The sequence below is a fragment of the Siniperca chuatsi genome, linkage group LG20 (genome assembly GCF_020085105.1).
Source record: "Siniperca chuatsi isolate FFG_IHB_CAS linkage group LG20, ASM2008510v1, whole genome shotgun sequence".
Taxonomy (NCBI): Eukaryota; Metazoa; Chordata; class Actinopteri; order Centrarchiformes; family Sinipercidae; genus Siniperca; species Siniperca chuatsi.
This window is the reverse complement of record NC_058061.1, coordinates 9256597-9282219: the sequence shown is the minus strand read 5'-3', so window position 1 is coordinate 9282219 and position 25623 is coordinate 9256597. Positions and strand designations below refer to the sequence as shown.

The following is a 25623-nucleotide window of genomic DNA, read 5'->3' as shown; positions in this document are numbered from 1 at the left end:
TAATAATATTTCACCTGTTAACAATGTAATCAACTTGTTTAAAAAAATGAATGTCTTGCTTACAATTGGAATGATTATCTCCTTAACTTGGTTTACACATATTTAAGGACTATTATGGTTTATTACAGCCAGGTTGCATGAAACTGGAAATTCCCTGAGGTTTAATTGGAAACAAGTAAGCCAAACCCAATTGAAATATTTCTGTTTCTTGCTCATGAGAGAGCAAAATTTAACACTGTATACTGTATGTGTCTAAACTTAACCCAGAAATAAAATAAAAAAAATTTGACCACTGTCCTTCTCTTTGCTGCTCTGGTTATCGTCTATGATGTCCATCGAGGCAGCAGAGAGTCTAATCTGTCTTAGAGGCTCCGGAGCAGCGGAGGGGAGAGAGGTTAAGAGCTGGTTTACCAACACTGCATGGCAACTAACTCCTGTGATATCCAGGCCAGCGCTCTAACACTTCAAAGGCTGGACTGACTTCTAAAGAAACACTGGCCTTTCAACTGCTGGCAAGGTCAACTGGTGCCTGTGTCTTCCCACACATCTGCATGGTATCACAGCTGCCGGTCACAGCGGCTACACTGCACACCCTGCACACTGTACAACCCACTGATCCCATCCCACCACGTTCCACACCCACCATAACTCACAGGGATTGTCTGCAGGCCATGTGCAAGAAGTTTGGACTTCAATTTGTCTTACAAGTTCTAATTATTAATGAACATCACCACTGTTTAATGGCCAAACCTGCCTTTTTCAGTAAATGTATGGCTTTTTTTATCCAAACAGTAAGTTACTGGGCAATCAAAGGTCAGTGATTAAAGGTAAATCTTTTACCTCTACAGCTTTCTTGACAGGGCCGACCTGGTTCTGTTTTTGTTTTGAAAGCTCAATTCTCCTAGCCCCCCTGGAACTAAAGTCAACATTGGTGCAGCATTTGAGATTTCAGACTCTGAAAAACTTTCAAGTAAGATGTAAAGTTGTTGTTATACCTGTTGGACAGAAAATAAAGAAACCTATATAGCTATGTGTTGGCAACATAAGCTAATGTTGTTTTTAGCCATGCTAGCGGCATGGCTCTAGGGATGGCAGTGTCGGCTGGTCAGTCCACTCTCTCAACAACTATAGGGTGGATTGCCATGACACTTTGTTTTTTTAAAATCTTGTACATGTATATGTAAATAGTAATGTAATGACATCACGGATATGCAAATTAGAGCGTGACGTCTTCTAGTGACATCTAGCGACTTTTCAAACAGGCTTTAGTGACTTTCCATTGAAAATTGTTTGAGTGCGAGGCATACAAACTTTAGCTTTTACTTTGAGCCAACTCACAAAATATAGGATGTTGGACTTCCCTTGAATGCACAAAGAAGACAAAACAGTCCATGTCCAGTCCTCTCAACTGAATTGTGTCACTAGAGTAACTGTGACAGCAAGAAAATAAAGATTTATTTTAGTTTTATTTTTAGGAACTAAATGCAGTGGCTGTCTGTGAGATCTAAAACATGGTATTCTTTGGATTTTCTACAATTTGTACTTAATGGATTAAAACCTCCAAAATCTTTTAATATGTAACACCCCACCATCTGTATGACTTACATATGCATTCCTCTGTTTCACATTCAAAGTCACTGACTATGGTATAGAGTTTCAGAAAGCCTGGTAATATTAACAAGCTCTGATATAGCTTATACTCTCCAGTGCTCTGAGATGATGACAGGTGTGTGAGCCTCTGTTCAATAACCTTTGGTGGAGGAGATAAGAGGTTGAGGTCTTCCTAATTGCATGTTGGCCAGAGAGGAAGAAGGCTCATGTTGTTGTCAGAATAAGGCAGTGATCTGTAAAAGCCCCAGCACAGCTCTGATAATTAGAGCCTTTCCTCCTCAGCACTCGCAAGATACAATCTCACAACAGCAGAAATCAAATGAGATTATGCTTAAAATTAACCACAGTGATTACAGCTGGGTTATGGGAATGAAAATGAGTTTATTTTCCATTAGGGACTTTCAATCAAGCAGGAGTGAATGCAAAATGAGAGTTGAATAAAATATTAATCATACCAATAACCAACAACATCCTAGTAAATCACTCGCTACTGCAAATGCTCTGACTTTATTCATCAATTTATAACCTTGCTTCAATTGCTGGTCCTGTCAATGTGGCATTCATGTCATGTTACATCTTGTCTTAGCTGCCCATGGATTTGAGGTGTACTATTATGCAATAGGGTGAGCTGCAGCCCCCGTGGCCTTGAAAGAAATCAGTGGCTAAAAAAATAAATTTATTTATTTACACATATACATGTCCATGTTGTCATTTTATCATATTCACCTCTCAGACCTGTTGTAGATGTTCCTGTATGTACTACTGTTGTACACGTGTTGGCTAAAACATCTCATTTGTCATTTAATTTATTCCATTTTATTTTTATAATTTTTGTTACATTTTAATCTACATTTTATATCTTTGTGTATTTTTCTGTGCATTAGTTTACCATTGTTTACTTTTGATATTTTATACTGTATCAGTGTCATTACTTTGGCCTCTAAAATACTTTGGCACTGCTTTATTTCAGTAATTTCCCCCAAAAAAATTCATGGTAATTCTTTATTTTACGGGTGTGTAATTTCCAAATAATTTCCTAATAATAATACCCAAGTATATCTTCATACATTTTTCATTTATGATTGGAAATTTTATTCTCCATATATTTTGAATTGTATGTTGTATTGTTTCATTTCTAACATTTAAGCATTTCACATTTTTGCATGTTCAGCTGGTGGGCTGTGCACAGTTTAAACGATTTTCTAAGTTGCCAAATCAATTGGAATTGATTAAGTGAAAGTGTACAAACTGAATACTGTTTTCTTCATAATTAGCACCAAATTTCGTAGTTCTTTCCAGGAAACGTCTTAAAAATTATTAGAAAATTATGAAAACATAAAATAAAGCGCTATCATGAAATAAAGCATTACCAACACTTTTGAACTGCATTAACCTGAATGAAATGTGCTATAAACAAGAAGCTTGACTGATTGATTGCTTACCATGAATAAAATCCACATGAGCAACTAATCAATGTCAATTTGTGCAAACATATTCTTTATTTAATAATATATATGTATAAACATGAATCAGTGACACACAAAAGGTCACTGAGTCCACAAGTTTTTTAAAGGACCGAAAATTGTACAAGTGCAGGTAATAAAGTTTTTGTAATGGTTTACATAACTGTGTTACATAAGTTAGTAAGTATGTACATGATGACAGTCATGGCCACTCCTCACAGTGACTAAAATTAGATGCTAAGACAGATTCCTCATATTCCTTATATTTCAGTTTTCTTTTATTTAAAAAAATAAGTTCTGAAGTGATTATATTCTTTTATCTGCAATATCAGTATTTATAGTTGATGTCACAAGGAATGATGGTAGATGACTTTATATGTCTTATACATTGAATAAGAGGATTCATAAACATAAACTTAGCTTTTGAAAGAATGAAATACTTAACATTTACAGTGGATATCAAGAAAAGATGAGATGACAACAGTGAACAGTGAGAGCTTATGCCTGGGGATGAAACAAAACGAAAACCAAATAAAGCATCCCATTTAAATTAATCCACATTTTCAATCTTCAAACATTAATTCCACTGACAACACTCTGGAGGAATCTGACAGAGGTCCAAACCCACGCTTGGAGTTCACCCCGGTCTGATCAGAGCAGATGTTTGTTTTTAATTCTTCCTCATACAGTCATTATGTTCCCAGACGTCTCTCTCTGGACCTGCGAGCTTGGAGTTGCCTGACGGGCAATCTGATGGGTTGCTTGTTGAATTTTTCCATTATTTCTTTGATTCGTGACAGGTTGGTGCGGCCTATGATGAAGTCGCACCTGGTGGCGCCCATCTCATAGCCCACCTCGCACTTCTTACTGGTGAGGCTGTAGCCCTCAGCCCTTGCTGTGACTCTATACTCTCCAGGGTTCAGCAAGCGCCAGTAATCGCCATCAGCAGCTGAAAACGCACCCAAAAATACAGAAAACAATATTTTTGTACTCATGTATGTGGCTTCACTGACTGTTGTGTCGGGGTGTTGCACGCTCAAACGGGCCACTCCAGTCTGAACTCCAAAAAACATTCAAGAGCACTTTGAATTTTTAAAATTATGTCTTTACCAGATATAAGTTGCAGATGTAATTGCAGTAGCCTATTAAACATCTTCAGAATCTCAAAAGGTTTTCGATAAACAGCAGTGGTAAAAAAATTAAAAAAAGGGGGCTGGTTTAAGACTAATGAGCTGCATGTTTAACCCACTAACCCTAACCTTATCACAGTTTAACACTGCGTTATTTCAAATCAATAAAGTTTCAGTTCTCTGTTGACATCCATCTAAGCACAGGTCCAATACAAGCTGAAAAATAAGGAAATGTAGCTTCATGTTGGATAATTTACAGTATTTTTTTTTAAAGCGGCCTATTTAAGTAATTCAATAATAACTAAGCATGGCATTTGTAATAGAGATAGTCTGATGGCGGTAAAAATTTATATGATTAATATTTTAAAATTAAAATAAAAACCCTGGTGGGGTTCAATGACTTCAAAGTGACATTTTGTGTCATTCTTTTACTCTGTCTTTGTAACATTTTCACTTATCATACTTTAAAATTTGAAGTCTGCAATCCTAAACTCAGATAGTGACTCTATGACATCATCAGAGTATTTTACAAAGTTCCTCCAGAGCTACAGAAGACATTATACAACTGTTTTTACAAGCTGAGTAGTATTCCCCGTAAATAGTAAACTGATCTTCATGTGTAAAATAGTACCCCCTTTAAATCTATGTGAATGCTAAACCTATATGTTAAATCAAATTAATATAACAAAAGATACAAATTATGGATAATTGATGGGTTATGATCATTCACATGGGCAGTTATGCTGCTGGCACAACCATTAGCAATACTCACTTTTCTTTCAGGTGAAACATTTTACTATGGGTGTTGTATCCTTAAGGGTTTTACCGACTCTATGGGACCATGCACATATTTATCTTAAATTAAATCTCAACAAGGATAACAGTTACACATTATTTGTGCAACAGCAGCAATATGCAAATCTTGTCATAGAAAGCTGAATTTAAACAGCCTCCTAAGCAGTGGCAAAAAGCAAGTATCACAAACGCCTTCATCTAAAGCCTAAAATAAAAGTATGAGAGTTCTTTGTGTTCTACTTCTGAGAAGGGAGGTGTTCTATATTCCTATTTAGATTTTTAAAAATAGCTCTGCTTTGTCATGTTGCATTTTCCTAGTCTCTCCCTGCTGAACGCTGCCTTTATGTGACCTGGGAACTCGAGCGTGCTTGTGGTGTATTTTCAGCATTTGACTCACTCACAAAAACGACACTGTTGATTCCTTCCAGTCATCCAAACGGCCATCTGACACGTTTGAATGAACACTGAGACAAATGAAATATGAAGGCAGGTCTGTCTCTGCTGCTGATCTATAGTCAATTCAAACAGTTACACATGGACATTACTCATATTCAGATGGCAGAAGGGAATCTAATTGTTTCCTGAAATGCTTCAAGATAAAATGCTAATGAGCTAATGAATTTTCAGTCTGACAAAACATCTTTCAGATATCGATGAATATCAGTAGCTGGCTGTCTGTCCTGCCTTCTCAACAACTGCTCTGCAAATATCTGTTTTTTAAGGTTTATACAGTTCCAAAGCAAATTCAAAGAAGCTGAAAAGGTACACTTTTCAAAATAAATACCCAAAAATCTTTCCTGACTGCAAGTGAGAATAGCAAGGTTTTGGAGAGTAACTTCCAGGAATAATAATGGCTAATGTCCTTTTGGACATTCGATTTCACGCTCTAAGTACAAAACTACTTTGGCTTTGAAGGCTACATTTTTTAGGCATCAGCAGAGATTGCCTCGAGGACACACAATCGATAGTCAAATTCAGAGCTGAAGGCCTCGCCGACACTGGCTATGACTGTGAATTGAGTCAGACTCCAACCTGTGGCTCTGCTAAAATACATCAGCTGCTTTTGTTGATGCTTTTTATTCCATCTTACACTGGAATACTAACTTACTGTACTGTAGTGTACTGAGTTACTGTAGTGACTCATTCTTCTAGCTTCTGCTGCTTTGATTGCAAAATCTAAGCTTACTCACATAAAATTTCAGAGATGAAGGGAAAAAACACCCACATGCTGCAAAACAGACAATGACAACTGCTCGTGTCCAGACAAACTTACACTGAACAAATGTGTGAAGTGAGCACACTTGAGTTTGTTTTTTATTGCTTGCTTGCTCAAATTAACCATTAATAGCTTAAATTATACAGAAGAATCAGGTAGAATTATACAGAAGAATCAGGTAGAATCAGGAATCATATTGTACCTGTGCGAATGTCATGGCTGATGCCCTCCACAGAGATGATGGCATTAGCTATTCCGCGACCTTGCATGTCCCTCACCACACCTTTGATCCCACGATGCACCTGCATATGAAAAGCATGACCCATGCAACCATGTGTGAATCCTGCACCAAGTTTATCCCCATCAACATCTACTTCATAACTGAACACAATGTATATTACATGATGTGATGATATGATGTATAATGTATGATCTTTGATGTTTTAATATCTTTCCCCTTCATCCAGCTTTAAATAAAAACTGTGTCCAAACATGGAGCCAGATCATCTGAAGTCCACAGCTGCGTTTCATTAGTCTTTTAACATGCCCTCGTTGACTTCCTCTCATCATAAGTGTCGTTTCAATTGTCCCGCTGTGGACTGAGGGAGCGAGTCAACAATGATGGTCACTCCAGAGGTGTATATCACCCATAATGCATTGCAGTTATGCATTTGGTGCAAGAAAATACATCCATGGTTAGGTGGCAGCAGCGTACATAAAACTCCTGTTGACTAGTTAGCAGATAGTTTCCTAAGAAAATCCCATTGATAGCTTTATATTTTACTGAAAAATGTCATACAACTAATTGCAGTTAATATTTACTTGTATTGTTGTTCAGCTTGTGTGATTTCTTTATTCCCAACATTATCTGTAAACGCATGGAAAAATTGTTGTTTTGTAAGATATCAAAAACCCCTAGCAATAATAGTTATGATAATCATGATACAGATCACAAACAGAAATTTCTAAATCAGAAACTGATTCAGCTACTTACAAACTGCCTACATATTGCAATTATCTGCAGAAGACGCCTTCACCTCATTGAAATCAGTCTGCATATTTCTGATGATTTGTAAAAACCAGTATAGTGCTGTGCCCACAAGAGGCAGTCACTCCGTAACAGTTTGGTCTAAAGTGTACAAGGGCAGATGTGTTCCATTTAAATGCCTGCTCCTCCCCCACAAATTTCAGAAATCAGTTTTACCATATCATCCCTTCAGAAGTTTGACAGTTAAAATTCTCTTCATCATGTCTAGAGTATATGATCAGCTCATATGGTATTGATACAACACTTCTGGTAAATACTTTAGTGAGAAGAATAACAGGAACAAATTAATAGTCACATATTGACTACCATATTCCTTAAATAACTTCAAAACAATAAAAAAAAGCATATGTTTACATGCGCACGGGTTTTCTTGTGTATATGTGTGAGTTGCGGGGGCTGCTTTGCCTCTGTACCTGCTCCATGAAGACAAGAAGAGACTCGCGATTGTTCTCCCACTCCTCAGGCAGTTCGCTCTCATGAGGGAATTTGTCACAACCCACATACATCGACAATTCAAAGCAGTTGGTGTGCAAATAGCTGAAATCGTTCATACCTGCCAAGAAAGAGAAACATATCTATAGGCCAGCATCAAGTTAGGTCAGCATTTTATACAGTTATTGGCCAGAGTTTGTGGTGATAATGAAGAGTGAAATAGATTTGAATCACTTTTGCCTTTCTTTGTTTGTTTGCCTTTGAATTATTACATGATGCTTCAAGCGAAAACCTAGAAGATTTGAAACAGCCAAAGGGGTTCAGTACTGAATATGCAGATGTGCTCATGGGTGCTAAACAAAGCTACAGCTCAAAGGCTCAGAGCTGAGCAGAGAAATCCTGCATAACACAGTGTTAGGATCAATGAGAAAACACCCGGGCAGCTATGGACACTAACTGCCAGCCGCAGTATGCCAGGATGCTCCGTTGATGGTGCCGTCCTCCTTGGCAAAATCTTCTGTGTGGCAGACCCTTTGGTTGGCATCAGTCATCAGGCGGTGGGTGGACGCGTAGGAGAAGGCCAGCCAGCGGAAGACGTGGTCATCCGGGGTGGGGGTGTGCTCCCTGGTCACCCCTTGGGAGCGAGTTTTATCATACGGGAAGGTCACAACCAGCTCCCCTCCCTGGAGGTTACCACCCAGCACAAAGGGCATCTTCTCCATCCATGCTATCAGAGCCCGTGTCTCCACGGCAACCTACAGCGGGGGACACAGGAGAGGCGAGGATAATGTAATTCATGCAATCATCTCAGTGCCGTGATTGCTAAATTAACTCCCTCATGCTGAAAACAATTTTACCGCAATGTGCTCTCAAGAGGAAGCGATAAAGCTATCAAAAATGCTGTTCACACATTCCCATGCTGTAAACTAATTTCACTAATATTTATTCTGAAAAGTGGGCCAATTTTCATCAAGATGCAGCAAGGCAGCTAGCATCCAGTGGCTTGTATTTGCATGTTAAAATCAGGATATTGATAAAATTACCCTTGCTAATTGGGGTCTTATAATTAAACCAGCCCTCCGATCTCTAAGCACTAGTTGGGCCGATCAGTGAGGCAAGCGAGGACAGTTTTCACAGCTTTCTGAGCACAGATGGGGATCCCAGCTCTGCAGCTGCAGCAACTATTCTGGAGGCTCTGTGTGACTCACTCATGGCTCTCAGTAATGTCAAAACACTCGTGAGGATGAGCTTTTAATAGATCACTGGGTAAATTTTAGCTCGTAACCTCTTCGTCACAAATAGCAAATGCATCCGCTTCTCCCAAAATAGACAGTGCTGATATGCCCAAGTGGCTCTTTTACCCTTTTCAAGAGAAGGATGGTCTTCACTGTGGGATTTTTTTGTTGAACTGGAGGAGGTGCAGAACAAGGACACAAAGTCATAATCACTGGAAACTGAATGGCAACCACATTATTAAAGATGCAGCACATGGAAGATAAAATTTGACGCTGTTATTTCATATTTCAAACAATAACAGCTGTGAGTAGGATGTTGAAGTGGCCTATAGCACAACATTCTAAGATTAAAATCAAATGCTAGTGTTTAAATCTCTCAAAAGATGCCGCTTGCAGATTTTGGGCACAAATGTGGCATTTCCACAATCCCTAATCTGAAAATTGCATGACTTTACCTGTAGGAATGCTGAATTTTACACATTAAATGAGTTTAAAATATGACACAACAGTCCATCTAACAGAGTCAGCTAGACTCACCGAGGCATTTTTGGACTGGTACCACTCTGGGATGGGCACTTGGTGGTTGAACATTTTGCGAGGGATCCACTTCTTCACCTCGGCTTCCCACAGTATGGAGTTGAGATCAGGAAAGTTATGGTGAATGTCTATTCCATCAGTGCTCCATCGACCCAGAGACCAGCCACTGAGCTCTGAACCCTGTGTCAACGGAAAAGAAAAAGAAACACAATATGAAGGAAATTCAGAGAAAATGAATCCTGGAAAAACTATTAGTGGTAACAACAGTTCTATGATTGCAGATGGAACATGGTTCAGATGGCTTGATGGGAAGTGTAGAGTTGTCTTCATCCTTTAAGAGGTCCAACAGTGGTAACAGGTCAAGGACAGGTGCATAGGGGACAGGGGTTGCATCATCGCACATTGCCTCACAGCTGAAAACACAGCTCATCCAAGGGCAACATTTGAATAAATCATAACACTGCTGACCTGCTAAACACAAAGCAGTCCACGCACACACCTGGTCAACCAAGCAACATGCTGTAGAGTGGAGGAAGTTCAGCACTGGCCACCAAAAAGCATTTAAAGCTGCATCAAGTAATTTTGGATCACTAGGGGCAGAAAAACTCCAAAACAAACCCACAGAAACACAGCCTGGATATACTGTTGGCTAATCAAGTTGTTATGGCTAACTTTTAGCAAAACATTGCTTATGTACACATCCAGCAGTCACAGCAGATCTGAGTCCTTAGATTGTCCTAGCCAGCCATCATTTACTTTGTCTCTTTGCCATTTGGTGCTGGTGTAGTAGCGTCCACTCTGAGATTGTTTGCTAGAAAAAACTTGCAATAGTATTATATGCAGGGTTGGTGAGAACCAATAGAGGCAAAAACCTGCTAAACTGTGTAGAGATGCAGAATGTGGCATTTATTCTGAGTGGGTGCAGCACTGCTAGTTACCCTTTAACATTACACAGAGTCATGTGAAAAGCTTTAATCATTGCATCAGCCATGATAAAATGTGATTATCTGAGCTAAAAAAAAAAAAACTGGCTTTCTGCTGCCCTTTTATAGGCCTCACAGGGTTGAATAGGTTCATCTCTTTTAATTGTACATGTTCATGCACATTTCAGTACAAGCTTACATGGAAATTAGTTGTTAGGCGCACCATTAGCTTTTGTGAAACAGAGCGTTACAGTACGTACAGTGCACTCACACATCAGGTCACCAAATGACATGATGTCATGAACTGTACAGAAGCCAAGCACTGTCAGACTTGCTTTTGACCTCCGTTACTTGTCTCTATCTATTTGTGTTTCATAAATATTGTGTCTTTAATCCAGCAGGCCTGCAGCTGATTTAAGACCATACCCAACAACATGTGTTTCAGTGGTTTTTTATAGAAGAACTTGTCTACTTGTGTTCACTCATGTAAAACATACATTGTTCATGAGGACATTGTTCAATGTATATATTCCACCAGATCTTTCAAACCAATTTTCCGACATGCACCTGCACTACATGCGCTCTTATCAGGAGGTGACCTGCCAAACAGATATGGTGCTGTTTCCACCAGAGGCCAGCGTGTGATATGAGGTCATTAATGGCCGTCTTGCAGACCTACCACTTCAAAGGCTTTCTCGTACCCATCAGGGTTGACAGATGGCAATAGATGGATTCTGGTCTCTTCCACCAGGTGACGTATCCGCTGGTTGCCAGACAAATACTCCAGACACATGAACTGCATCAGCAGGAGGAGCAGCTCTCGTCCCAGCACCTCATTACCATGGGAACCTGCTGTGTAACGAAATTCTGGTTCACCTGGTCAACAGGTTCGTACGAAGGGAGCGATGCGGGAAAGACAAAGTGAGATTAAATATGCAATCACTGCAACTACATGTACAGCCACATAGAGAAAAACACTCTGTGGAACACAGTGTGATGTCTCTGATGTTGTTATTATTGTGCATTAAATTGAGCGCTCACATCCTGTTGCATTTAAGCACACTGTTGCCTTAAATATACTCACCAACTTCATGCTCTCCTGGGTTGTCAGAAATCTCTATGGCATACATCTTGAGGCCATTGTGGCTCTTTCCTATGTTATAGATCCGGGTGATGTTGGGACACATTTCATTAACCACCTTCATAAGCTGTGGAAGGTAAATAATGAAGCATCAACTCTTGATAAATTATATAGAATTCAACCTAAAATATCTGAACTTCTGATAGTCTACTGCAGCATTCACATCGCCCTTAGGGTTCAAGAAAATAACAAAAAGTACATTTGCTCAAACACTAAGAAGTACAATTTGAGATATTTACAGCTGAGATACATGATTTACAACTTCCTACTCCTAAGATTTTAAGAGTAAAATGTGGTACCATGTTCCTCACTACATTTTTGACGGCTCTAGTTACTAGTTACTCCCCAGATAATGATTTTACACACAAACATTATGGTAAGCTCTTAAAATATAATAAATTGTTACAGATTAAGCTACCTATACACTGAGAAAACAATCTCAACTCAAGCTTCACTGACTCATTTGTTCTGAGACTTTCTACCATATTTCATTGACTTCATCATCAGATGGAGTTTCCTGAGTTGTCACAATATGGACGAGAAGTCATGAAAGTTCTCAGTATAATGGAAAGTTTGAACATCTAACGTTCCTTGACAAATGAGCAAACTGATGCTGAAAGCTCGGGAACAAGCAAGTAAGTGGACCTTGAGTTGAGATTGTTTCGTTAACTGTTTTCAAGGTAAAGAATAAACTGTCAAGTTCAAAGTATATACAGTAAATTAGTTAAATTTAGCTACCCCTGAATCAGCTAAAAGGTAGAAATACTGGTTAGTCAAAAATGTATTGATTCATTGTTTAATTTATTTTACCAGTTAATCAATCAAACACTGACTATGAGCAATGGGGCTTTTCTGCCAAAATTCAAACAGTTTTGGTTATTCAAGATTTTCCGTACTTTTTTTGTTTTGTCTGTGCTTTTGTTTACTGGTTTCAAGTGGGCAGGACTAACTTGGAAAACAGTGATGTCACAAATCTCTGTACACCAATCATAATTTAGTAACATTTAAATCAAAATGTGATGACTACAGAGCCCCCAAACGGTCATGGTGGGAGCTTTTTTTCTGAACTACTTTTGCGTTCCCTTGCCATATTTTCGCGTTACCTCTTTGCATTCCCTCTCATCCATAGAGAAAGGCTGAGCTGTAGACCCTTGCTAGTTCTGACCACAGTGTGAGTGGGCGCACCCTCAGCTGTGGCTGGCTCAGGCACATGTCAGTACCATTGCAGCTAGGTAGATACATTTTCAGGGGCTTTAAGTATTTCTACGTTGTGGGATTGCTACTTTAAATGCTGGGTACTAGCAGCCTCAAAATAGTACAAAATAATCTCCATGGTGTTGGAAATTTCAAAAACAATATCACCAGTGCTGTGTCACAGACCTTATTTAATAACATTCTAGCCAGTCAGTGAGGGGGGCTGTGTGAAAAGCAGTCAGGTAATTATGAAGACAGGCTTGTAAAGGAGCTGATTAAAATAGCAACAACTATTATTTACCCATATGGGCACAAGTCGAGACACAGAGAAGAAGTGCAGCAGGAAAAAGACTAACAAGCTGTTAAACCTGTGTTTACTCACTCTTCCAGCTGCTGCAGAAGTCATTAACCAGTCCGAAGTGATTTAATTAAGTCTGGGTTGATTATTGACTTTTCTAACCAAGTAAATCATTAAACAAACATCTGGTTTTGATCATAAAACAAAGGATTACAAGCCAGCACTGAAATTCTTGCTCCCAATTTAATAGGGAGTACAACATTCCCTTGATAAATATATCTGGATTGTATTTATCAGGAATGTAGAATGTAAAACATTTTGTCTTGAAGGTTTTTACATTTTGTCACTATCATCTGCTTATAGTAACTTTCTGCTTAGACTAATGTTATCATTAAAGAGAAGTTTCTTGGCTGGGATGTGGCAGGGAAACGGCAAGGTAATATGCCATCTTCCTCTTAAAAGAATGTGGAAAATGTCTTTCAAATGTCCACACTCTGACAATATCCATATTCCCAGGGCTACTACATTACAAACAGTTGTGATATAAGAAAAGGACAGTCCTGAAGCAATATAGGAGATATCTTTTTCACTCCTCTCATGGGACATGTACTTTATTTGAGAAGCCACAATGGGCTATTTCCACATTGAGGTTCTGGCACAGCACAATTTAAAATGCTGTGGATGAGGGGGAGATACGGTACCAGGTGCCTCCATGGAGAAAAGAAATGTCAAGAGTGAAAAGGCTTTAGAAGCTGAGTTTTAAAAATAGTCCTTCCTTCCTTTGTGAAGGCCTATTGAGGTTGGATACCCTGCATGACACACATTAGCTTCAAAGGTAAAAACAGAAAGAAAAGAAAAACTGTCCATTTAATTCACTATCATGTTCCTGGAGTAGTGTTTCAGGCACAGCCACACCAGAAAAAAAGCTGCTGATTTACAATGAGCCATACGTTTGGTGCATTATTTAGATTAAGTCTCATTGTGGGTCATAACAGCAGTTTAGGACACCTGCAGTCGACTGTTTTGCACAAGGTAGCTGCTACATTACAGATGATTACGATTCACAGCACTTGTACCTTCACAACCACTCAGTCATAGTGTAAGCAGTGACAAATACAGCTGTCGTCCTTCTCGGTACAAACAGGCTACTGTTCATGACAACTATATGAATAAGTAATGACACGACCCAGGAGATGCTTAATGCATTTTCATGTGGCTGGCAGCAGTGGGTTTATATGTTACTGTTGCACACATTGTTCTTGCAAAGGACACAACTTGTCTGGTGTTGGCTCACAGTTACACAAGATGTTTTATTGCTTCATGCTCTGGTGTCTTTGCTGAATAAGAAATAAGAGCTGGGCCTCTGTAAGTCGGCTGTTGTTTTCTGTTCACTGTGACTCACCTGCCTCATTTCTTTGTAGCTGTGGTGTCTGAAGTCCAAGTCGTCTGTTGTTATGACTTCATTGCGTCTGTGGTAATAATTATTTGGATCTGTGGGGAATCCAAAAAACAAAGAGTTATTGCTAGTCAGAGATTAAAGAAGGTGGAATTGTTACTTTTATGTGCAATGATACCAAAGAAAAGGAATGATCAGTCATGTCAGGTGTGTCAAGACCATAATTGCTGAGCACCTGCTCTCTTTTCTCCAGTTTAGGGTTGAGGTTTCTGCTGCCACCCCAACACAATTTAATTTGTTGTGCTCCCGGCATTCAAAAATTACACATTAATAACTCAACAGCAACCTGTCTTTCCAGAAACAATGTCCCACTTACTGCGGATAATCTCGCTGTGCGAAGTTGCCATTGGGACTATTTTATAAGTAGAAAATGTTCCAGTGAAAACCGTCTCAAAACCTCAGCACATTAAACCACAACTATCTGCATGGCTAGATACCAGCAGAGGTGAGTAGGGCAGGTTTGTGTTTAGAGTGAACTGTCCCTTTAACCAATGTTGAGTACAAATCTAGATCTAAGCCAATTAAAAAGGTCTACTTTTTAAATCGGTCACATGGCTAAGTTGGTGTTCAGGCTGAAAACAGCCCTGCGTTTAAAAAAAAGAAGCTACATTGGGGCTGCATTGGTGGGAGCGTGTTGCTTCAAGCTGATGAGACACTGAAATCCTTTGAAGGCTTATCAGATGTCAAAGCACAACACAGCTAATGTATAATACTATTGAGTATACTATGAGACAGGATTTTACAACACGGGAAGCTTATCACTGTGATAATGAGAGTCTGTCCTCACATGAAGAGCAAGAGCATCGGCGTTTCAGCAAATGCCTCAAAACGACACATGTCTTACCCATCTGAAGCAAAGGAGAAAATAGTTTGATGTTGTTATAGAGTCACAAAGTCTGTGTAGGGAGGAGGTCGAGGTGGATGGACAGATCGCCAAAACATCAGAAACGTCGAAGGTCCCCTACTCTTAAAGAAGTAGTAGATAAAATCAGAAAACTGCCGCCCTGCCAATAGTGGCATCAGATCAGAAAACACTTATATGTGTTGTTCCGAGAGCGTGGATGCTGTATTTTGTAGTTTAATGTGGAGGACTTGTTGGATAATTTCATTTTTCATCACAATGATCACGAGGTAAACATCAGATATTACAAAATAATCTACCAGGAATGTGCGCTTTAATGTATTTTACTGGCCTACGCAGCACCTTTCCAGATGGTGTTGCATGACTTTGCAGCAAATGTTGAGGCAGCTTCTTTTGTGCAAACCCAGCTGTGTCTGTTTGAACAAGGCCCAAATCCTGTATCATCATTCTGATATGTCTACCCTCCAGTGGCAGGAAATATTCATGTGTCTGCTTTGTCCATACAAACCCGTCACCTGGCATAGGACAGCCAAGGATCTCAACTCTCATACAGATACTGCCGCTGTTAAACCAAGAGCGAGGGTTGACTCGAATGTATCGGGCAACCACTGGCGCTGGGAAGATGTTCCGAACAGGGATCTCCTTTTCCCTGTTGGCACTGAAGATCTACTGAGGCAAACACATTCAACCAGACGGTGAATAAAGAACAGGATTTTTTTTATAAAGTTAACCTCAGTTGATTTTAGCTATTTAATTAAATTGTTTTGTGTACTGTATTTCTCATAGACAATGCCTTTTGATCAACAGCTGTAAATGCACCACATGTAGCCAAGAATGCTAATTGTCATCTGTTGTCCCTGACTAGATGTTAAAATGCACCCTAAAAATACAATTACAAAGTCACCATGTATAAAGGACAAAGCATGCAGTAGATGTTAAAGATGCTTTTGGAAATAGAAGAAATTCAGTTAGAACATGCACAGGACAAATGAAAAAAGATTAAAAAAACGTGTTTCCATGGTTTGGTCCACATAACCCTTACACAAACACACATTCATGCATCTGTAGAATGTCATTAAACTATGATACTACTGGGAGTTCACTGTAAATTTTAACACCCACGGTTATAGTTCCTCTCTGCACCTTTTGGCATTTTGAAAGACAAACTGTGCAGTTTGGCATTTGGTATAAAAGGTGGGCGAGTGGGTGAGCGGGAAGCTTGTAGTGGAGACTAAATTACCGTAGGGGCATTATCTCCCATATCGATGACATCACCAGCCAAGGGAGTGTATGGTTACACCAAAATTTCATTAGCTGGGACGTGAACCACAGTAGGAAGCAATGAGGATATGATTTTCCTCAAAAATATCATCTTAATCTGATCTGTATGTTCACTGATAATAGGATTATTAATATTGTTATTATTCTACAGCCAAATGCATCAGTGATCAGTTGCTGCCTTAGTTTGTTGTCAAGGTATTCCTGCATTTGGTTTCTGTCTATTCAATTACATCAAGTGCCCAAGTAGAAAAGAGACGCAACTCTGATAATGAGCCTGAATGAGGTTCCCATCTGCTTGAGGATCATCAGTATTTACTATTGCCTCTCAGCTCATTAAGCTTGGAAATAAGCAGAGATCTAAATCTTCCTCTGTAATTGCTCTCAAGCAAGAATTCATTTTTCCATCATGTACCAGTCAATCAGGGACACACAAAACAAGACTCCTTATGAAGCTAGTTTACACAGACAAACAATAATAACGCTTGAACTCAAAAGCCTTACAGTGTGATAATAATTGCATACTTTGTAAATATATGTCAGGAGATACTTTTAAAAGTCATTATTATTGTTGTTACTCACCAAGTCTTCTGAGCCGTTCTTCAGTGTTATCCAGGTGTGACTGTCATTGCTCACCATGACCTTGTATGAGGTCACCCAATCACTCCTGTTAACGTAAAAAAATGATGAGAGGAGGAAAAGAAATATCCTATCAGGATGAATTCAAAGCAAATGGAGCACTGAGGTGACTGTGAGGAAGTCGCTCATGACACATCCAGACACGTTTAATTTTCACAGGGTGAAAGTCCATTTAAAAGTCGGAAAATGGGAGGTTGAGGTCAAAAAATTTATATTAGAAGTGTCACTTGAGCCTTTTATTGCTTAAAGTTTTGGAATATGAGCAAAATTGAAGTTTGTCATGCAGATGATTTTCATTTTAACTGGGTCTAGTTTTGATTCTGAATTCCAGGGAACTTTGGCCTGATAATCACACTGAATTTCCATTTTGTTTTCTTCATTCATTCATTCATCCATTTAAATCGTTGAACAAATCAGAAATGTGGGTGGTGATCCAGCAGTCTTTAACCAGGCTAAGGTAATGCACTGTATTATTGTGTGAGTGATGCTATTATGAATTCAAACTAGCATTAATGTATTCCTACATTTAAGAATGGCAGTAAATGTTAAAGAAATAGTTTGACAGTTTGGGAAATACATTTGCTTGACCTCTTGCAGTAAATGCTGTAAATATGAAACTAGCCAGCAGCCAGTTAGCTTAGCTTAGCATAAAGACTGGAAGCAGGGGGAAACAGCTAACCTGGTTCTGTCCAAATTTAAAAAATACACCTACCAGCACCTCTGAAGCTCACTAATGAACAAATTATATCTCATTTGTTTAATCTCTATAAAAACAAAATTGTAAGTTGTGGTTTTATGGTGAGTTGTGTGCTGTGACTTTCTGGAGTGACTGCTGGTTGCCTGGCAACCTCAGAGTGATGAGAAGACTCCAATTTTATCTAACTCTTGTCAAGAAAAGCAAATAAGTGTGGGCTATTTCACAAAAAGCCTAACTATTCTTTTAATTCAGCGAGTATTCACATCTGAAACATCAACATCTTACGTCTTCAAGTTCAGTAATCAAGTTTTGCAGAGATGATGGGGCTTCTACAAATAATGTATACTTTATATCACAGCTGACCATTCTGCAAACCATGATGGTGTGTTTTAGCAAGTGTAATCTATTTTTTGTAACTTTCCTGGCAACCACTGGAAACTTGCAAACACACTGGTATTGTCCTAAAAAAGTAACTTAAGTAGAGCACAGAGAGGTGAAACATCAAAATAAAACAATGTTTTTTATGTCTGTTTACAGACTTAATGTCCCATCATGCCAGACAGAGCTCTAGCCAGTGTGTGCAGTATGTAGGTTGGCAGTGACTCCCCTGCTTCTGGATAAAGATATCAGTGCTGAGCTGGTCCAGCCTGGTAAGAATTCTCAGTTCTGCTAATTAAAGCTCTGTTATAGACAGAAGCCCCCGAGCTGGCACCGCAGACAGTTACATGCCCTACAGAGCTAATTGTGAAGATATTCTGTCTCAGGCATTGATGTCTTCTGTGCCCTTAGATCGTGCTGGCCTTGAAGGAAAATTACAAACACAGCCTGATAAAGAATCTCCCCATGCTCTCTAACTACACAGCAGTTTCCAGAAGTCTGTGCCACCCTTTCCAGTTAAGAAGTTCAGTACAAAGGCCAAAAGTTGTCAAATATTATTACAGAGCAAAATCAGAGTAGGTAGGTGGTAGAGGAAAATGTTGGTTTTCTTGGTGAATAAAGGACCATGGTTAAATGCAAATACAACTTTCCCCTTCAGTTTATCACTATATTGTAGCCTAAATTCTTTTTATTAAAAGGCATATCAAGCAATTAGGTGAGGGGATCTACTTCTTACAATGACTGGTACCACTTTTTAAGAAGGCATGATTCATAAGTTGTAACCATGACTCTATTATTGCTTAATAAATCCTTTATTAATGCTTTACATATTAGTTATAAGCATCTTTAAGAAAAAAACATGTGGGTTACTTGGTTGTAAAAAATATTGTTGTGTATATCCTCCTCCACTATAACTTGCTTTGTCTTTTTAGCTTTTTAATTAATCAGGAAGACCCTGAGAAGAGCTGGGTGTTGATATCTTTAAACAAAAACCTAGAACCTTACTTTTTAGCCTGCTTTTGCTTTGATTTTGTTATGGCAATTAAATTATGGCAATTTTCATCTTTAATCGTTTTATTTGTGTGTATTTTAAACTTAAATGTTTATATATTTTTTTGTTTAACTGTTTGTCTTTCTAATATTTTATTAGTCCTATTAGTTTTTCAGTCACCTGTAAAGCACTTTTAACTGCACTAACCTGCAGATGCTATAAAGTAAAGTCTGATTGATTGGCCCCTTGAATGGACAGTTTGTCACCTTCGCCTGCAGAGCATCAAGATTCATTCATAAACAACTTATAACTGCAGAGCAGATGGATTATTGTGGTGGAAGAACTTTTTATTAAGGACTTACAGAAATTGCAGTCTTGATAGCTTATAATAATTTGAGAAACTCATTAATGACATAGTATGATCATAAAAAGCCATCAAGTCTGCAGTAGGTAAATGTTAAGGGTTTTCTCTCTTTATACACCAGCCAGATGGTTCTGGCTCAACCTGGCAACACTAAAGGTGTTCTTATTAATGGAGTGATGCACTGATTTCTAACGCATAAGTAAATTATTTTATGAACATGAATAAACCCATTAATTTAAACTTAAAAACCCTTTATAAAGTATTCCTTATTTGAAATTGCTACCCCAAAGCCATTAACAAAATACAATTTAGGCCACAAGCCTACACAGTGAGGATGAGTTTTCTCTATTGTTCCCCGACACAATAAGAGCTTAAAGTCAGGTCTGGCATAATGGAGAATTCATTCTTGTTGAAAAGTGTGGGCTGAATAATTCAAGGTGAAGTACTATGACTACAGGTACCTTTCTCTATAACAAAAAACACACACATAATCCTCTGTGAGCTCAGAGTGAATTTCTCAAGAGTTCATGGAATCAAATATGTACTGTACAGTATGTGTTTTCTGTGTTGACCCAATTTTGATATAGCATCAACGCAATACTGGGTTAACTTTACCCAGTGCCCCAATGGGCAGAAAACCATTGTGTTACCAATCAAACCCAAGACAAAGAGTTTGACCCAGTAATAGTGTTTTTTTATATATTACTTTTGGGTTATTTACCCAAACTATGATATTGACCATTTTTGTTCAGCAACAAGGAAGTGCTCTGACTCCGTTATTTTGTCTTTTAATTTGTCTCTTTAATGTAGGAATGTGTCACGTTTTGAAGCTTGAAATCTGCTGCTTGTGATCACTTTGCTCCTACATTTTAGCAAATATCTGACCAGTTTTATAATATAACATACAGCCTGGAGGACTGACAGAGCTGGAAGAAAATGAGACTTTCTTCTATAGCAGTCTGACATACATAGAGGTGTTAGTTAGATCACTTCTCCCACACAACTCAGGGATCAGCTGGTCATGTTACTGTTATGATAGACTAGTCAATGTGTTGGTATTTGTGTTTTAATATGTATTTATAACAATATGATAACATAACAGAAGTTGGCTAAGTGTGGCAGTTCAAACCATGTACAATATTTCTTCATCCATGCCAAATGCACATCATTTTGTACATCTAACAATACATTTGTATGGTTGGTGACCCAATGGTTTCCTACCCATACTGGGTAAAGTTAACCCAGCATTATGTCAATGCTTCTTTGACCCAAACTGGGTAAAATTGGGATTTTTAGTGTGAAGTCAGAAAAGGTGCTACTGTACAATTATACATGATTGTATGTACCTTAAAAAGTATTACCTTAAAAAGAACCAACTTTATTTACACTCTGGCACAGTAATTGAAGTGATGGGGCTGTGTAAGCGGGTTCTAAATTCAGAGTAAATATTTAAAAAATATCTGCATACTCAAAAAAGACCCAGCAGACTAATGTACTGATGAGCTGAGACAGTGGGAGGTGAGATTATATACCCATCCCCTTGTATTTGGAAGTTAAGTACATAAGATGCCATGGAGACCTGATGGTACTGTAATTCATATCTTAACAAGCTTTACAGACACTGTTAGCAGCACACAGCTGGATGACTCATCCCAGCTTGTAATTAGTTAACACTTAGTGTAAATATAATTAAAGTGTTGAAATGTGTACAGTTTAAAAAGAATCCCTACTTGTTATATCCCTATTTTTTCCCATCATCTGAGTGTGATGAACAAGCTTTCAGTGCAGTAAAATCTTTTTCCTCCAGTGTTATTTTTACAATGTAGTGACCTTTTAAGAGAGATGAAAGAATGAGGCTGCACTCCAATCAATCAAACTCATAAATCCTTAATCCCACAGTGAGGGGATCAGAAAAGACTTGTGAAAAGGGCAAACACCAGTGAAGGTTCAGCCCCAAGTGGACGAGATTGAAAAGCTTGTTTTGTTTATATTTGTGAAGTCAAATTTTCCATTTGGGTTTAAAGGAAAATCCAAAAGTCATTTAGAGTTCTGGAACAATTATTTCTGTCTGTCGGCTTCCCATTACCAATGGCATGAGTTATTTTGAAACTCACGTCATATGTAGTTAGATTTTTGGCCACTTACTGTGTTTTGGGTTTTTATTAGCCATGCTAGCGACATGGCTCTATGGATGATAATGTTGGTCTGTTGGTCGATCCACCATTTTGGTCTAGACTGACTATATCTCAACAAATATTGGATGGGTTGCCATGAAATTTGGAACACAGATTCCTGTCCCATCAGTCTCAGCTGTACTTGGTGTTTAGTGCTAATTAGCAAAAACATAGCATACTAACACGCTACACTGAGATGGCAAACATGGTAAACATTTTATCTGCTAAACATCGGCATGTTAGCATTGTCATTGTGAGCATTTAGTACAAAGGACCCCTCTCAGTTCTGCTAGCATGTCTGTAGTTAGTCTTGGTCAAACTTTATGATGCCAACCTGTGCTTGAAATTAATTGCTGATCTAAGTATGTCCTTAATAAAAAAAAAACAGGGATGAAGGTTATTAAAGCAAAATGCTTTTCTGGGACTATTCTGGTTGAGACTTGCATTGCAGGTTCCATGTGAGTGACGGAACACAGAGATATAATATCTATTTGTCCTCTATTCCTCTCATATTTTATCTGTCTTTTCTTTAATCCTTTTCTTATATGGACAATAGGTCTGAAGTAAAGGGAAATGTACTGTATAATGCGGTGTGTTGCCTTAACCAACTTTTACAACAAACAGTGAAACCATAAAATCTGACATAGCTCAAAGAGATCCATATTAAATGTGCTGGATTAACAAGCTATGTGAGAGGTTTCCTTTCATGTTCTACAAAAATGAATGCCCACTAATGGTTTAAAACCACCTTCAAACAGACATCACAAGATATCACCAGGATTGGAGGCAAATTGGCACAAAATCCATCCCCCACAATTATCCTTTAAAGTTGGCTTGGACAAGAAATCTTCATCCTTGACCATTTGCATCTCTCTGTGCAAGTCTGTAGGGTTTCTACTCACGACCAGAGGGAGCTCCTGCCTTGTGTGATGACCCCTGTGAACTTTGTCAGCCTCCTGGCATCCACCTCAAACCACTGCAGCGGGTCATCTCTCCCAGCGCACCAGGCCCCGTCATAGAGGTCATCTTCATAAAGGCCAGCCTGCAGGCCAGAAACAGCCGTGTGGAGGAGAATTTTATTTCAGATGTTCATGCAGAAACACCAACACACAGTCCATGTATGATACAAGAACTGACAGCCTGTGCTTTGCTTGTTTTTTTTTTTAAAGGTTACTATTTAAGTGTTGACAGTTGAGAAGGTAAAGTATGCAAAAGTCAACAAGGCTGAGATGTTTAGATTTGACTATCTAAAATATGCTGCCTAGATACGAATCAGCTAAGCTATATCATTGATAATTGTCAACTGTAAATGTTACAGGCTACATTACTCAAACTAGGCCTGATCACACATGGAGTGAAAAAGGGCAAAATAAAGTCAGTGAAGTTGAATAACAGGAATGAATGCAGGACACATCTGTGAGACAGGGCTGAGTGTTGACAACAGTCTGAGCTTTTTTCCATTTCCCAGCGCCTACTCTTTCTGCAACACTTTTAGTGTACGTTTTACTGATGTAATGTGAGGACACATTTTCCTGACACTTGCTTGGTTCTACACAGTAAGAAAATGTTAAGCTAATTATAATGCGTAAAATGCTACTCCCTCTAAAGCCTGTACCAGTTAACACTGTTGGCTTAAAGTGAGATGTGTGAACAGTCACACTCATATGCTGACAGGCCACACTGTTCATCCTCTTCATCCAAACATAAACATTATGATGGCATACTGCACTGTACATGCTGAGTGCATAATAGCACTGTCTTTTTATAATAACTGTCAGGTCTCTTTGAACTACACCACTCTTATTTTACATGGAGCAGCTAATCATTTGCATATTCTCACCTCAAAGATGAGTTAGAGGTGTATTAGGTTAATATTCAATATCATTGTGTTGGCCTCTACTGAATGTGACCCTATGTACTATATCTAGTGGACATTTAGAAGTCTTTATCAAACTTTTTCTCATGAAAAAAATGTATGATTTAGAATTAGTCCTGGATTAGACACTGGATTTCTGGAAGAATGCAGCTAAATTGGAATGATAGTTCTGCAAATTTACACGTAAACGTCTCTGTGTGTCTATGCAGGGAAGGGTGTAGGTCGCAAAGTCTGTAGAGGAGCCACACACACACACACACACACACACACACACACACACACATCTCCCAAATATTAATGTGTCCTGTGGCTCTGGTCCTGATCCAACTTCCTGTCGGGATGTGGTTTTGAAACGCAAAAGAATAAAATACGTTCACGTGTGCACAAAAGAAAGTGAGAACGTGTCGAAACGATACCCATACTTTAATTTACATACAGCTAAGAGAAGCATGTCCCAGACATAAGAAGCAAGTGTTCAGCTAAAGCAAAAATGCATGTCTATTTTACTGTCAAATAATTATGCTAAGGAGGATCTATTTTATGTCCTGTTTGTCTGTCTGTTAGCAGAATATCTCAAAAACTTGTTTCAGTGGAATATGAAGAAGGTTTAGCCATGGAACAAGTGATTACTTTTTGGTGCCATTCCAGATCCAGGTGCAGATCCAGGACCTTTCATGAACTGCTTACTTGAATGAAAAAAATCTGGCACATGTATAGCCCATAATTGACAATATATATTTTGCTGCATGATAGGGATACAATTTTTAACTTTCTCAACATTTCTATTACAATTATTACACATTTAGAGACTATGTGCTATTTCAGTCCTTTCTAGAATTTCATTTGTTCATGTTTTCCTGCCAGTATGCCTCTCCTAATATCAGAAGAAAGTTAAATCTATCACAGAACTGTTGGTGTCTGGAATCTAAACAAACTGTAGCGGCTACAAAAGTGGAAATGAACCAAGTTCACTGGCCACAGGCCCGATTCAACAGGCAACATCTGCTTTCTATGTGTTTCTCCTGATTTACAGATAATTCTTCTCTAGAATGGACACTATCTCTGTCCCGCTATGATCCCTGACAGACACTCACATACACAGAGGTGCACACAAACCAAACAACAAATCCTTTGTTTTGTTTGTTTGCTGAAACATAATGCCTTGCCATCTTGAGTGAATTAAGAGCATTTGTGTGTTTTATTAATTGTACAGTTGGATTCGGAGCAGTGCAGCCTGCAGAAGATGAGGCTCACTGCAGACTGTGTGCAGACTAATACCCTCAAAGCACAGCTTGCACTAACAGGAAATACCTCTTCTCCCAGATGCCAGTCCTTTTTATTAAGTTTGGGGATGTGCCCCTGGTTTGATGGCAACACTATTACTTTCTCTGTTGAGTTAGCTTTGGAGTATTAAAATATGCTGCACATTGAAACAGAATGATAATGTCATCCACATTTAACTGAGCAAAAGCCAGTTATCACAGCCTACTTCTTTCCATGGAGCTTAAATAAGAACTTAAACTGATCCTGAAATTAAAAGATACTATCTCTCTGTATAGCTGCTTTGTGGAAAAAATGACTCCACAAAACATAAAAGCTTCCAAGGAAATGTGAGATTGCCCAGGGTATGATGCAAGCCCCAACATTTCTGGTAAGCTTGCCCAAGCTACGCCAACACTTTACATTCCCGTCTTACCTGAATGTTAAGACGACCTCTGTGTGCACCAAGGCCGTAGCGTTTTGTAGTTGAAGCGTGAAGCTGGAAATCATCAATCTTCAGTGTCTCCAGTCCCATGGGAGGGCATTCTAGGTAACAAGAAAGACAAATTGGCTTGTGATGGTAATGTTATGTATAATATGTTGCATTGTTCCAGGAACATTGCTT

At 38.7% G+C, this 25623-nt stretch overlaps 1 protein-coding gene across 2 annotated transcripts in view; it reads right to left on the bottom strand.

Moving 5' to 3' along the window:
• Window positions 1-3087: 3087 nt before the first annotated feature.
• Window positions 3088-25623, bottom strand: part of cpxm2 (carboxypeptidase X (M14 family), member 2) — a 31174-nt gene continuing 8638 nt past the window's right edge. For both annotated transcript variants that reach the window (XM_044179420.1, XM_044179421.1), the window contains 12 exons: window positions 25435-25544; window positions 22765-22904; window positions 17202-17286; window positions 15857-16007; window positions 14426-14514; window positions 11475-11598; window positions 11070-11266; window positions 9468-9647; window positions 8153-8450; window positions 7677-7816; window positions 6418-6517; window positions 3088-4023 (listed from right to left, as the gene is read on the bottom strand). In XM_044179420.1, the coding sequence (XP_044035355.1) occupies window positions 3767-4023; window positions 6418-6517; window positions 7677-7816; window positions 8153-8450; window positions 9468-9647; window positions 11070-11266; window positions 11475-11598; window positions 14426-14514; window positions 15857-16007; window positions 17202-17286; window positions 22765-22904; window positions 25435-25544 (1871 nt within the window). In that variant the 3' untranslated portion in view covers window positions 3088-3766. The remainder of the gene's footprint in view (window positions 4024-6417; window positions 6518-7676; window positions 7817-8152; window positions 8451-9467; window positions 9648-11069; window positions 11267-11474; window positions 11599-14425; window positions 14515-15856; window positions 16008-17201; window positions 17287-22764; window positions 22905-25434; window positions 25545-25623) is intronic.